The following is a 12,412-nucleotide window of genomic DNA, read 5'->3' on the forward strand; positions in this document are numbered from 1 at the left end:
TAGGAAGGCCTCTGACAGTGAAACAAGGCCAGGGGGATGCCGCAGGCATCAGTCCAGAGCCCGTTTCTTAGCTGCAGGGACCTTTTCTGAAGACCTCTCACAACAGAACAGAGGCCGGGCGACACGCGCAAGTGGCAATAAGTGGACGCAGAAGATGTGGGCCAGCAAGGCAGATGTTGGGGTGTGCAAGGCCTGGTAAGTAGGGCAGCTCCACCACCCCCATCCCCACCCTGGCTTAATTTTTACCTGTGCACTTTGCCCCACCCCCTTCCCCCCACCCCCGGAGCAGGTGGGGGTCTGAATAGAATAGAACAGAACAGAACAGAATTCTTTATTGGCCAAGTTTGATTGGACACTCAAGGAATTTGTCTTGGTGCAAATGCTCTAATTAGGGTTTATTTTGGGGTGTAGGGCTTATATTGGGTGTATGTGTGGGGGGAAATCAAGCTGGGGCTTATTTTCAGGGTAGATCGTATTTTCAGGGAAATTAGGTAGTAGGAGTTTTAAGCTATGAGTCAACCAAATTCAAGGGAGGCTGGACTTAATTTGCTTGCGACTACGTAAGACTTCTAAGCTGCTGCCTCTTTTCACGACGATGCCCCCACCCCACGGATTCTGTCCAGCTTCTCCTACAGACACCGACGTTCGTCCCATTCATGTACTAATTCTTTCCCCAGTTGGGGCCGGCGAATGAATCTGTGCCATGTCATGGACCCTCCACGTAATCTCTTTCTCTGGGCACCCCGGATTCAATTCGTGCCGTCCCTCCGGACACACCGCAATCAATACCCCTACTCCTTCTGGATATCCTGTGGTTGGAAAATGGGGGTTGTTCTAGGCAGCTCTTGGCAAATTCATCGTCCCTTTGGGTTCCCCTTAGTCAATCCATGGAATCCATCTAGTCACTCCAAAGTCAATCCTTGGAGTTCCTCAAGACACCCCATGGTCTCTCCTTGGGAGTCTCTCCTAACGCTCCATGTGTTCTGACCTAAACTTCCCAAGATCATGAAGCCGACTCCTCGTCTCAATAAAACCCCTATTATTTAGGTTATAAAGTGAATTCCAAAGTCCCAGACAACAGTCTTCCATGAGATTTCACAACTACGGGCCTTTATCAGACTTTGGAGAGTTGCCAGGCCGATAGCTTCCAAACGCCACGCTGTAGCAGCAATTACTTGGCAAGAAGTTAGGAACAGATCTTCACCCGAACGAAGTGAACTAATTCTCCCCTGCAAACCCCTTTTGCTCCTCTTTCTTCCCTCTGGGAGGGGCCATTCACCATCCACCTGCGGCTTTACTCCCGAGTCGACCCTTGTTCCTTAACTGTTCCCTTCTCCTGGCAGCTCTGCGCATACGCACACTGGGAACAGGCTCCAGCTGTTCTTCTTCCCCATTCATCTGACTCAGAAGGCAGCTGATAACTGTCAGAGGGCCTTGACCCCATATCTGCCCCTGATGCAGAGCCCTCCCCAGACTCCAGGACTGGCCCATGTTCCTCCCCCAACCTCCTCACTGTCCGAGTCATCCACTGTCCCGCTGGTGGACCACAACACCACGGTCCATCCCTGAAGTCCTTCCACCCCACCCCACCCATCAGTCGGCGGAGTCACGCTCCATTCAACCATTCTTGTCTCTCGGCATCTGACCTGCCACAATAACCCAGACCCTTCCCCCCCAAGTTTATTTCTTCCCCCACTCCCTGTTCCAGACCCCTCCTCCTCCTCGGGGGTGGGGGGAGTTTCAGGCTTGTTCTCTTCCTGACCTTTGATCCCCTGGGGGGGGGGGGAGTCGAAGCCCCTGCCGTTTCCCCCTGCAGGCAAACCACACAGAAGGGGGCCTATCCCCCTTCCCCACTTTGTGTGAACCCCTGGCACATTCTTCCGCTCTTTATTATCTCCGCCCGCCCGGGTTTTCCCGATTTCCTTTCCCAGAATAGCTTTTGTGTGACTCCCCCCCCCCCCACCCTCCGCTGATTGGCAGATAAGGAACGGGGAGCCGGTTGCTAGGGGGCGAAGGCAGCTTCTCCATTGATTCTCTTTCTCTCCCCCCACCCCTTTAAGAAAATTACTCTTGCGGTAAGCAGCTCTTCTCGCCGCATGGATTCCCGGCTTTCCAAAAAAAAAAAAAAAAGGAGAGGGAGGGGAGGAGAAATAAAAAACAAACACCTCAATTTTCCTTGCAAAATAAACCTTTCCTGTTGCAAAAAAAAACGTCGTCGTTTTTGCTATTCTCCTCGGGTCGGGAAGCGTTCCAGTCGACATCAAATTGGCCTTTTTTCCATCTCTGCAAAAGGAGCAGAGATGAAATTTTGTACATAACCGATTCAGCGTAACGGTTTTTTTTTAGCCCAGGAGAGATCGAAGTTCAGGGTTGTGTTTAAAAAGGAAAAAAAAACCTCGCCCAAGAGGTGTTGGGCTGCATTACTGCAGAACCGATGATGGCCCCTGTGGCGGCTGGGCTGCTTTTAATTTCCCCGCGTTATTTATTTATTTATTTTGCGCCGCTGTGCTCCGTGAATACTTCGCTCGCTCGCCCGCACACGCAAAAGCAACACGCCCCGTTCTACAGCGGGGGAGGTGTGAATAGGATTTCCCTCGGCAATGCGCCATCCGAATGGGAAGTTGACAGGTGGAGGAATTCCATTGGTCCTCGTTTCAGAGACGGACGATTCGATCTTTTTTTTATTATTATTATTATTATTACTATTTTTCTCAAGAGGCACGATCAGAATTTAGGAACCCGTTGGGTTTTTTTAAAAAAACATTTTCTTCTCCTTTTCTTTAAGATTCAGAGGGAAAGATTAGACTAGAATAGAATAGACTAAGAATAGAATAGAATAGAATAGAATAGAATAGAATAGAATAGAATAGAATAGAATAGAATAGAATAGAATAGACGGAATGGGATGGGATGGGATAGACTAGATGAGACTAGACTAGATTAGACTAGACTAGACTAGACTAGACTAGAATAGAATAGAATAGAATAGAATAGAATAGAATAGAATAGAATAGAATATACAGAATGGGATAGAATAGAATAGAATAGAATAGAATAGAATAGAATAGAATAGAATAGAATAGAATAGAAGAGTAACAGAGTTGGAAGGGACCTTGGAGGTCTTCTAGTCCAACCTCCTGCCTAGGCAGGAAAACCTACACCACAATATCTTCTTAAAAACTTCCAGGGTTGGAGCATTCACAACTTCTAGTGGCAAGCAGTTCCACTGGTTAACTGTTCTCACTGTCAGGAAGTTTCTCCTTGGTTCTAAGTTGCTTCTCTCCTGGATTAGTTTCCCCCCACTGCTCCCTGCCCTGCCCTCAGGGGCTTTGGAGAATAGCTTGACTCCCTCGTCTTTGAGATCTTGGGAGACTGCTGTCATGTCTCCCTTAGTCCTTCTCTTCAGTGAACCAGCCAGACACACACAGTTCCTGCAGCATTTCTTCCTTCGTTTTAGCCTCCAGGCCCCTCATCCTCTTGGTTGCTCTTCTCTGCACTCTTTCCAGAGTCTCAACCTCTTTTCTTACATCGTGGCGACCAAAACTGGGTTCAGGATTCCAAGTATGGCCTTACCCAAGGCCTTATAACACCTCACTCACCTTTTACTTCACTTGGAAGAACTGTCTCGTTTAGCAACAGTAATGATGGGCCCAATTCTGGTCGTAAGGCGAGGGCTGACCTGTCTTCAACATTTGGACATTTGGTAACTGCCACGGATTTACAACGGTCGCTGTTTTCCTGGGAGTCACATGATCCCCATTTGCGACCTTGGGGAAGCCCGATTCCCCCTCAACAACCATATTCCTCAATGAACGGCCCCGGCGCTTCGCTTAACAACAGCCTACCAGAAAGCAGGGCAAACAGGGCAAAATCCACTGTCAACTCATAAAATATTTCTGTGGTCTTTTAGAGTGGCCAGCCGAAAGGGAGGCGGAAGCAGTGGGCAGCTTGCATTCCACAAATGTTTTCAGAGATGGTTTCTAGGTGACCGAAGTTTCTGCCGCACAAAACTCTAACCGGAGAGCCTGATTGATGACTCTGGGCTATGGAGGTGTCCCATTGGAGGATATGAATTGGGGGGTGGGGGAAACCAGGGTCAAGGGTGACAATGAATTATGGTGTCTCAGAGTCGGCTACACCCAGGTAGGTATGTTTTGTGAAAACCCAAATAAAACTTTATTTTTTTTAAGATTGTAACTAATCGACCAGGGTTTCTGCCACCTGCAGATCACTAGTTGGGGAACGTGCTTCGTTGGAGAATATGAATTACGATACGCCCAGCGGGGTCGGGGGAAAACCAGGCTCAAGGGTGACAGTGAATTATGGGTCTCAGAATCGGCTTCGTGCAGGTCATGCCGACGTGCTCGCTCCTAATAAATCCATTTCTGAAGTTTTTGAAGCTTGGCTCGAGGCTCATGGTTCAATTGGGGCAACTGCCGGAATCTTAACAGTCGGTTTATGACTTTCCCCCCTTAGCTGGAGCAGCAAAGGCAGCAGCTGCTCACCGAGCGCCAAAACTTCCACATGGAGCAGCTGAAATATGCCGAACTCCGAGCCCGGCAACAGTTGGAACAGCAGCAGCAGCAGCAGCAGCAGCAGAGCCAGAACGTCCAACAGTCGCACCAGCACGCCGGGGGTCCGGGCATGAACCCACTGGGGACAGCCTTGTCATCTCACCAGCAGCCTCCCCCTTACCCCATGATGCACCTCCCGATGCCCCCGCCTCACCCTCCTCAACCCGGTGAGTGTGACGACATCGCCGGTGGGCATTGACCCTCCAAGCGTGGGTTTCAGCGAGCAGGGAGAGAAAGTGCGAGAGTCGTTCTGGGGCTGGCCCCAAATTCTGGCCAGGAGATAAGGGAGCCCCAGTTGGATTAAGTCCTGGAGGCCCCCACCTGTAAATAATAGGTAGTCCTCGCCTTGCGACCAACTTTGGGAGGTGGCAGTTTGAGCAGATGTGCAGCGCTTCCTTTTCCACGGTGGGGTTCAGCGAATCACCATGGTTGTGCGGTCCGTCGTGGACAGTTTGGGTCATGGGACCATGGGGAACGCAGCAGTGGTCATAAGTAAGAGGATGGCGAGGGCCCTAGGGCTTTCGGAGCTTGTAGACGTTTCACGACCCAACTAGGTAGCGTCATCAGTGTTAGGAGGAGGAGTATATTTTTTTTAATTCCCCTTGGTAGTTGCTTGATTAGAAGAGGATTGTTTTTCTCCTTGCTTGTTTGTCTGGGGTTAATCCTTGGTTCTCTGAGTATTGGCAAGTAGAGGGGATGCGCTACCCTTTGTGTTGCCTTTCTGAACTGTACGTAAATGTGACTTTTCTCCCGGTGTCTATAAATGGGAGGAGACTCGATCCTGGCAGCATCCTTTCCCCTCCTTTGCGGGGTGTGTGTGTGTGTGTGTGTGTGTGTGTGTGTGTGTGTGTGTGTGTATTTCCTGGGTGGAATTTCCTTGCAGACGTTTCATGGCCCAACTAGGGAACGTCTTCAGTGCTAGAAGGGAGGAGGAGGAGGAAGGAGGGGGGATCCTTGGTGCTCTCTTGGGGTTTCCTTGCAGATGTTTCATGACCCAACTAGGTAAAGTCATTAGTGCTAGAAGGAAGGAAGGAGGAGGAGGAAGAAGAAGAAAAGGGAAGTGAAAGAAGGAAGGAAAGAGAGAGAGAGAGAGAGAGAGAGAGAAAGAACGAACGAATTGTGGGGCCCTTGGAGCTCTCTGAGCTCGGTGGTTTCCTGCAGACGTCTCATGACCCAACTAGGGAACATCATCAGCCTATAAAAACCCCTGTGTTGTGTTAGGAAGCGCAAGAGGAATGGCGGATTGCAGTCGGTGTTTCCTCCTCTTCCTCCTCCGTTTTGTTAACGCCAGGGGCCCTCAGCGCTCGGTGGCACCTCCCTATCAAAGCTTTGCTCCAGAAGGTTCTTGGAAACTTATCTGGGAGACGCGCAGAGGGTGCGAAAATGGTCTTTTCACGGTCTGGAAAGCAAGAAAGGCTTAAAAAAAAAAATCCCTCGGCGGGGAAAACAGGATTCGACCCCAGGGCAGGATTAGCACATTCGGAGAGAGGACATTCCGGAGTGGAGGAGGGAGGGAAGAAGGAGAGAAGGAAGATGTTATGGGAGAAGCACGAATGGAAAAGGAAAAGGAAAGGAGATACGTGGGAAAGGAGGAGTGGAAGGGAAAAAAGAAGGCAGGTGTGTGAAAGACGGATGGAAGGAAGATATACGTACGAGGGGAAGGACGGATGGAAGAGAAAGGAGGAAGAAGGAAAGAGATATGTGGGAAAGGGTGGATGGAAAAATAGGTGTGGGAAAGGAGGAATGGAAGGGAAAAAAAGGCAGGAGATGGATGGAGGATAGACGGATGGAAGGAAGGAAGGAAGGAAGGAAGATGTATAGGAATGAGTGGAAGAGAGAAAAGAAGGAAGGAGACATGTGGGAAAGGAGGAATGGAAAGAAAAATAAGGCAGGAGACGAATGAAGGATGGATGGATGGAAGGAAGGAAGGAGATATGAGGAGATGGAGGAAAGAAGGAAGTAGGCATGGGGGATGGGTGGAAGGAAGGAAGGAAGGAGATAAGTGGGGGGAGGAAAGAAGGAGGGAGGCGGGCAGGGTGGAAGAAAAGCCGACCAAAGGCATCTCCGCCAGCAGCCTCCTGTCTAATGAACCATGCCTCACTTCCCCCAGCCCACCTCCCCCAACCCAAACAGCTGCCATTTGTGCCCGGCTGTGTGTGTGTGTGTGTGTGTGTGTGTGTTCCTTTCAGCCTCCCTTCCTGTATGTAGGTCACGCTTCCCCTGTTTATTCTGCTCCAGCTGTTCCGCCTTTCTCCTCCTCCGTCCGCCCATCTTCTCCTCTTTCTCCTCCAGCAAATGCCCTTCCCGCCCTTCCCCCGTGTGTCTCTCTCGTCCCTGACTGTCTCTCTCTTGTCTGTCTCTTCTCTCCCTCTCTCTGCCTCTTCTCTCTGTCTCTCTCTCTCTGCGTGTCTCTTCCCTCTCTCTGTCTCTCTTTCTTTCTCTTCCACCAAGCATCCTTCCCTCTCTCTCTCCTCTCTCTGTCTCTTGTCTCTCTCTCTCTCTCTTTTTTTCTCCTCGGTTTTTTTTTTGGCCCACATCTTGCCTCTAACCCGTCATTGCATCTCGGTTACTGTGGGGAAATCCTGGCTAGCGGGAAGCCACTTTCCCCCTCCCCCTCCCCCAACCCGTGATGGAGAGTTTTTGCAGGCCAGCGTTTTGCAACCCGAAAATAAATACACACACACACACACACACACACACACACACACACCCCTCTGCTTTTATGTCCCCCCAGAGACACACACAAGCACACACACAAAAAGGCTTTTAAAAAGCCATTGTAACGTTGTGTGCCGTTCCCTGCAAAAGTAGAGCAGCAGGAAAAAATTTAAAAATAAGATTTTTTTTTTCCCCTCCTCGCCGACGGCTTTAAGAGCATTTTTCAAAAGGCGCGGCTGAACGGAAGGCCCTCCTCAGCTTAGCAACCGTGATGGAGTGGCTGCATTTCGGGAGACCTTTTCTTCAAGGAGTTTCTTGTCCCCGTTGTTAAGTGAAAAATCCCCGCCATTGTTAAGTCAGTAATGTGGTTGCTCAGTAGGTCGTAAAAAGGGGATCGCGTGACACCACACACTCACCCCCAGGTACACCGCGACTGTCGTAAATTACGAGACGGTTGCCAATGTTGTTTGGGTGACCAACAGTCCCAAGTCTGAAAACTATGTGCTGTTTTAACTTCGAACGGTCACTAAATGGACCATTGTAAGACAAGGACTATCGGGGGCAGGGTTTTTCGCAGCCTCCACCACATGGGGACGGGCAGACTCCAAATCCCAAAATCCCCCAGCCAGGAAGCTTTAAAGAGGGGAGTTCCTCAACTCCCAGAATTCCCCAGCCGGCATGTTAAAAAGCATTGACCTTTCCCTCTCCCCCTCCTCTCTTCCCTCTCTTCCCTCTCCCTCCTTTCTACTCTCTTTCTTTCTGTCTCTCTGCCTCTGCCTCTCTCTCCCCTGCCCTGCCCCCCTCTCTCTCTCTCTTCTCTCCGCTATTTATTTCTTCCTCTTTCCCCTCTCTCCTCTTTCTCCTCTCTCCTCTTTCCCATCTCCCCTTTCTTTCTTCTCCTTTCTCCCCCCCTATTTTTCTCTGTCTTTCCTCTCTTTCCCTCTCCCTCCGTTTCCTCTTCCCCTTCTCTTTCTCTTCCTCCCTCTCTTTCTCTCTCCACTTCAATCCAGGAGTTTGATTGGTGCTTTAGTTGCCAGGGCTTTGGATGGAGACGCCAAAGGATTGGGAATGGAGAGAGATGGATGGAAAGGGAGGGAGGGAGATGGGCGGTGGGGGATGGATGGATGGATGGATGGAGAGGTGGATGAAAACGGGCGAAAGGGGGGAGGGGGAGGAAGGAGAGATGGGTGGATAGAGAGATGGGCAGATGGCCCTTTGCCTTGAGCAGTGAGAGTTTGGGGTACGCAAGTGTTCCCACAGAACACTGTGATGATGGATTAAGAAGGGGGCGGAGATATTTGAAGGGAAAGAAAGCTTTAGAGTGTACAAAGTTCTTACTAAGCGGGGCAGCCACTGCTGAACTTGTACGTACCAGCTCTGAAATTAATTTGCTGGGGTTTGTAGTCTCTTTCCCCTCCCCCTCCCCCCCCCCAAAAAAGGACAAGAATCCCAGGATCTGTGTTATGGGGGTAGATCCCATCCCCAGCAGTTTCAGATCGAGTAGAGTCCATCACGTCGGAATTTTTGCTGACGCATCTCCTAGACACCAGCCAACATTTGTGACTTTACGTCCTTTTTTTCTTAATGGGGAAAATAAATAATGTTAATAGGATACTTATATGTTACTAATGGGATACTTATAGATTGCTAATGGGATACTAATAAAACTGTCCCGCTAACAGGTGTTTAGTGAGTGTTCGAATTGGCAGCCAGTAACTCAAGTTTGCTTTGCTCGCTCTACCTCATCCACTTAACTTGGGTTATCTCAGGGAGCCTTAACAGATTTATGGCAGGCTTCCTTGGCTGGAGGAGCCACATGACATGGGCACCACCCCAGAGAGCTTCTTCTGCTAAGGGTTTGACCAAGCCAGCCCTGAACACGAACTTTGCAGGCATTCTTCTCTTTTACAAGACTTAGAAGCCATGGGCCATATATCTGACTTGAGATGTTCTTCTCAAGACGATGCATCATAACTTTCATGATTCCTGGATGGTTGGAAGCTGGAGGACCCATCCCTTCGGTCCTGACTTCCTCACAGGATCGTAAAGTTGGGACGGACCATGGGGGTCTTCTGAAGATTTCTGGAGAGTATGATCAGAAGCTCAGAGGACCTGTCCCTTTGCTCCTGACTTGCTCATAGAATCATGGAGTTGGAAGGAACCATTGAGATGTTCTCCTGGTTCCTGGAGAGCATGGTCAGAAGTTTGAAGGACCTGGCCCTTCCGTCCTGACTTGCTCATGGAATCATAGAGTGGGCTGGAATAGACCTGAACCATCATACCCAGGTGGCCCTTAAGGGTGCGATATTGTGTGTTATTTAGGAGGTTCCATTTTGTGTTCCTGTCTCATCCAATGGGGGCCAGGATGCTGATGGGATGGAGAGAGGAAGGAGGAGGGGGGAAAATGGATGAAGAGGATCAGAAAATGGAGGGAAGGAGGTATGGGTAGATGGATGGATGGATGGATGGATGGATGGATGGGGAGGAGAAAATGGATGAAGAAGACCAAAAGATAGGTGCGTGGGTGGGTGGATAGACAGACAGACAGACAGATGAAGAAAATGGATGAAAAAGACCAAAAGATGGATGGATGGATGGATGAGAAGAAGAAGAAGAATAGATGAAGACCAGAAGATAGATGGATAGATGGATGGAAGAGAAGGAAGAAATGAATGGATGAGGAGGGATGGACAGAAGGAGAGATGGATGGATGGGAGGAGAAAATGGATGAAGAAGACCAAAAGGTGGGTGGGTGGATGGGTAGATAGATAGATAGATAGATAGATAGATAGATAGATAGATAGATAGATAGATAGATAGATAGATAGATAGATGAAGAAAATGGATGAAAAAGACCAAAGGATGGATGGGTGGGAAGAAGAAGAAAATAGATGAAGACCAGAAGATAGATGGATAGGTGGATGGAAGAGAAGGAAGAAATGAATGGATGAGGAGGGATGGACAGAAGGAGAGATGGACGGATGGGAGGAGAAAATGGATGAAGAAGACCAAAAGGTGGGTGGGTGGATGGGTAGATAGATAGATAGATAGATAGATAGATAGATAGATAGATAGATAGATAGATAGATAGATGAAGAAAATGGATGAAAAAGACCAAAGGATGGGTGGGTGGGAAGAAGAAGAAAATAGATGAAGACCAGAAGATAGATGGATAGGTGGATGGAAGAGAAGGAAGAAATGAATGGATGAGAAGATGGAGGGATGGACAGAAGGAGAGATGGACGGATAGGAGGAGAAAATGGATGAAGAAGACCAAAAGGTGGATGGATGGATGGAGAAGGAGGAGGAAATGAATGAAAATGATGAGAAGATGGGTGGAGGGGTGGATGGTCAGAAGGAGGGAGGGGAGAGATGGATGGAAGGAGAAAATGGATGACGACCAAAAGATGGATGGATGGATGGGGAGGAGAAGAAAATGGATGAAGAAGACCAGAGGATAGGTGGATAGATATAGAGAGAGGAGGAAGAAGTAAATGAAGAGGACGAGAAGATGGATGTGTGGGGTGGGTGGGTGGATGGAGACATGAACAGAGAGATGTCCCAAAGGTTCAAGGGCGGCTCCAAGGGCCACCACCCTCCATCGTAGCCTTCCTCCAACATCTCACTACTATCTTCCTCCCTTACAGGTCCAATCCTCGGACAGGGTTCCCTGATACCTGGACAGCCCCTGCCAGGCCGCATCATGCCAACTGGAACCACCAACACCCCGGCAGCCGGCAGCACCAATATTCCTCCATCTGGGACAGGAAACATTGTCGGGTCCCGGGGACAACTGGCATCCCCAAATGGCTTGTGTAAGTCTTCCCCATTGGCCCCCGACTCTCCTTCAGCACGTCTTCTTTGACCCCGACTCTCAGTGGCCTCCTTTCCTTTTTATTGCTTAAATTTCCAGCGGGTCCTCGACTTAGCCATCACAATGGAGCCCAACCTTTTTATTGGTCAGTGACATATCCGTTAAGTGTGATGCAAATCGTTGCAGTGGTTCAAGTGAGCAACCTGGTCGTTGAGCGACTCCGGCTTCCCTGTTGACTTTGCTGGTCAGGAGGTCTCAAAAGAGAACCCTGGGACAGGGTGACCATCCTCAATCTGAGTCATTTGTCTCACTTAGCAGCAGAGAAGTTGGGTTCGATTATGGCTCGTAAGTCGAGGACGACCACTAGCATGGTGGACAAACCGTTGTCTGATCTTCAGCCTTGTTGCTCTCCGATAATAGCCCTTGGCTTTTAACTGAAGTCAGCCTCTTACAAATCTTCCATCTAGTGGCAGAGAGTTCCCCTGGCTTCCTGACGGGCCATCCCCAAACCACCAACTCCATTTTGAAGGGCGTTGCTGGGGATCCGGCAAATAAATGGTCTAAATCGGGTTGGCAAACACTCAAAAGAGCCACAAAGATCCTAACCAGAAGCCTCCCATTCAATCCTGGAGCCAACCGAAAGTCCGCTTCCCACACCATAGAGTCTCCTCCTAGCACGGCGTCCTTTTTCCTCTCCCTGCCCTAACCGAAAGCCCTATCAATTGTGGAGCCGACAGGTGACAGGGAGCCGTAGCAGAGGGATGAAGGAGCCACATGCGGCTCCAGAGCCACAGGTTGCTGACTTTTGGTCTGTATAAATAATAATAGAGAAATTCCACATTCTTGCATATTACCAGCCATCCAATGGATGTTGTCCACCCTTCCCCAAATGAACCTTCTGACCCATCCATCTCTGGTAGGAGGCCTTCAACAATTGGTCCTTGGTCTGTCTGAAACCGGGTCCCCATTTTTAGGGGCAAACCTTCATGTTCAAAGGTGGCTTCCGACCAGTGGGTGGGATTCATCCTTTTTTTACTACTAGTTCTCAGAGAGTGCGCTTCGTGCGCGTGTGAGGCCTCCATAAACCACCTATTTCAAGCTTCAAAACTGACCTTGTATTCAGCGCTGGGAGCAAAAGGGCTGAGGCAGAGCAGTCCACTCTGCCACGCAAGTCAGCTGGCCTCCCAAGCGGGGAAATAAAGCGGAGGAGGGGGCGGGGGTAGGACCGACTGCTTACCAGCACCACCGGTTCGCTAGAACCGGTGTGAGCCAGCAGCGTCCCGCCACTGGTTCCAACCCACCTGTCAGGATTTTGGAAGTTACCCCAACTAAATCATGCGTCTCAAGCCAAACTTCCAAAACTAAA

At 49.7% G+C, this 12,412-nt stretch overlaps 1 protein-coding gene across 1 annotated transcript in view; it reads left to right on the forward strand.

Annotated features, from left to right (window-relative positions):
* Window positions 1-12,412, forward strand: part of SMARCC1 (SWI/SNF related BAF chromatin remodeling complex subunit C1) — a 75,800-nt gene that overhangs the window by 60,910 nt on the left and 2,478 nt on the right. Inside the window, 2 exon segments of the mRNA XM_087915818.1 lie at window positions 4,477-4,741; window positions 10,880-11,047. Of these exon segments, the coding sequence (XP_087771944.1) occupies window positions 4,477-4,741; window positions 10,880-11,047 (433 nt within the window).

The sequence above is a fragment of the Pseudonaja textilis genome, chromosome Z (genome assembly GCF_049901715.1).
Source record: "Pseudonaja textilis isolate UNSWEBS1 chromosome Z, rPseTex1.2, whole genome shotgun sequence".
NCBI classification, from domain to species: Eukaryota; Metazoa; Chordata; class Lepidosauria; order Squamata; family Elapidae; genus Pseudonaja; species Pseudonaja textilis.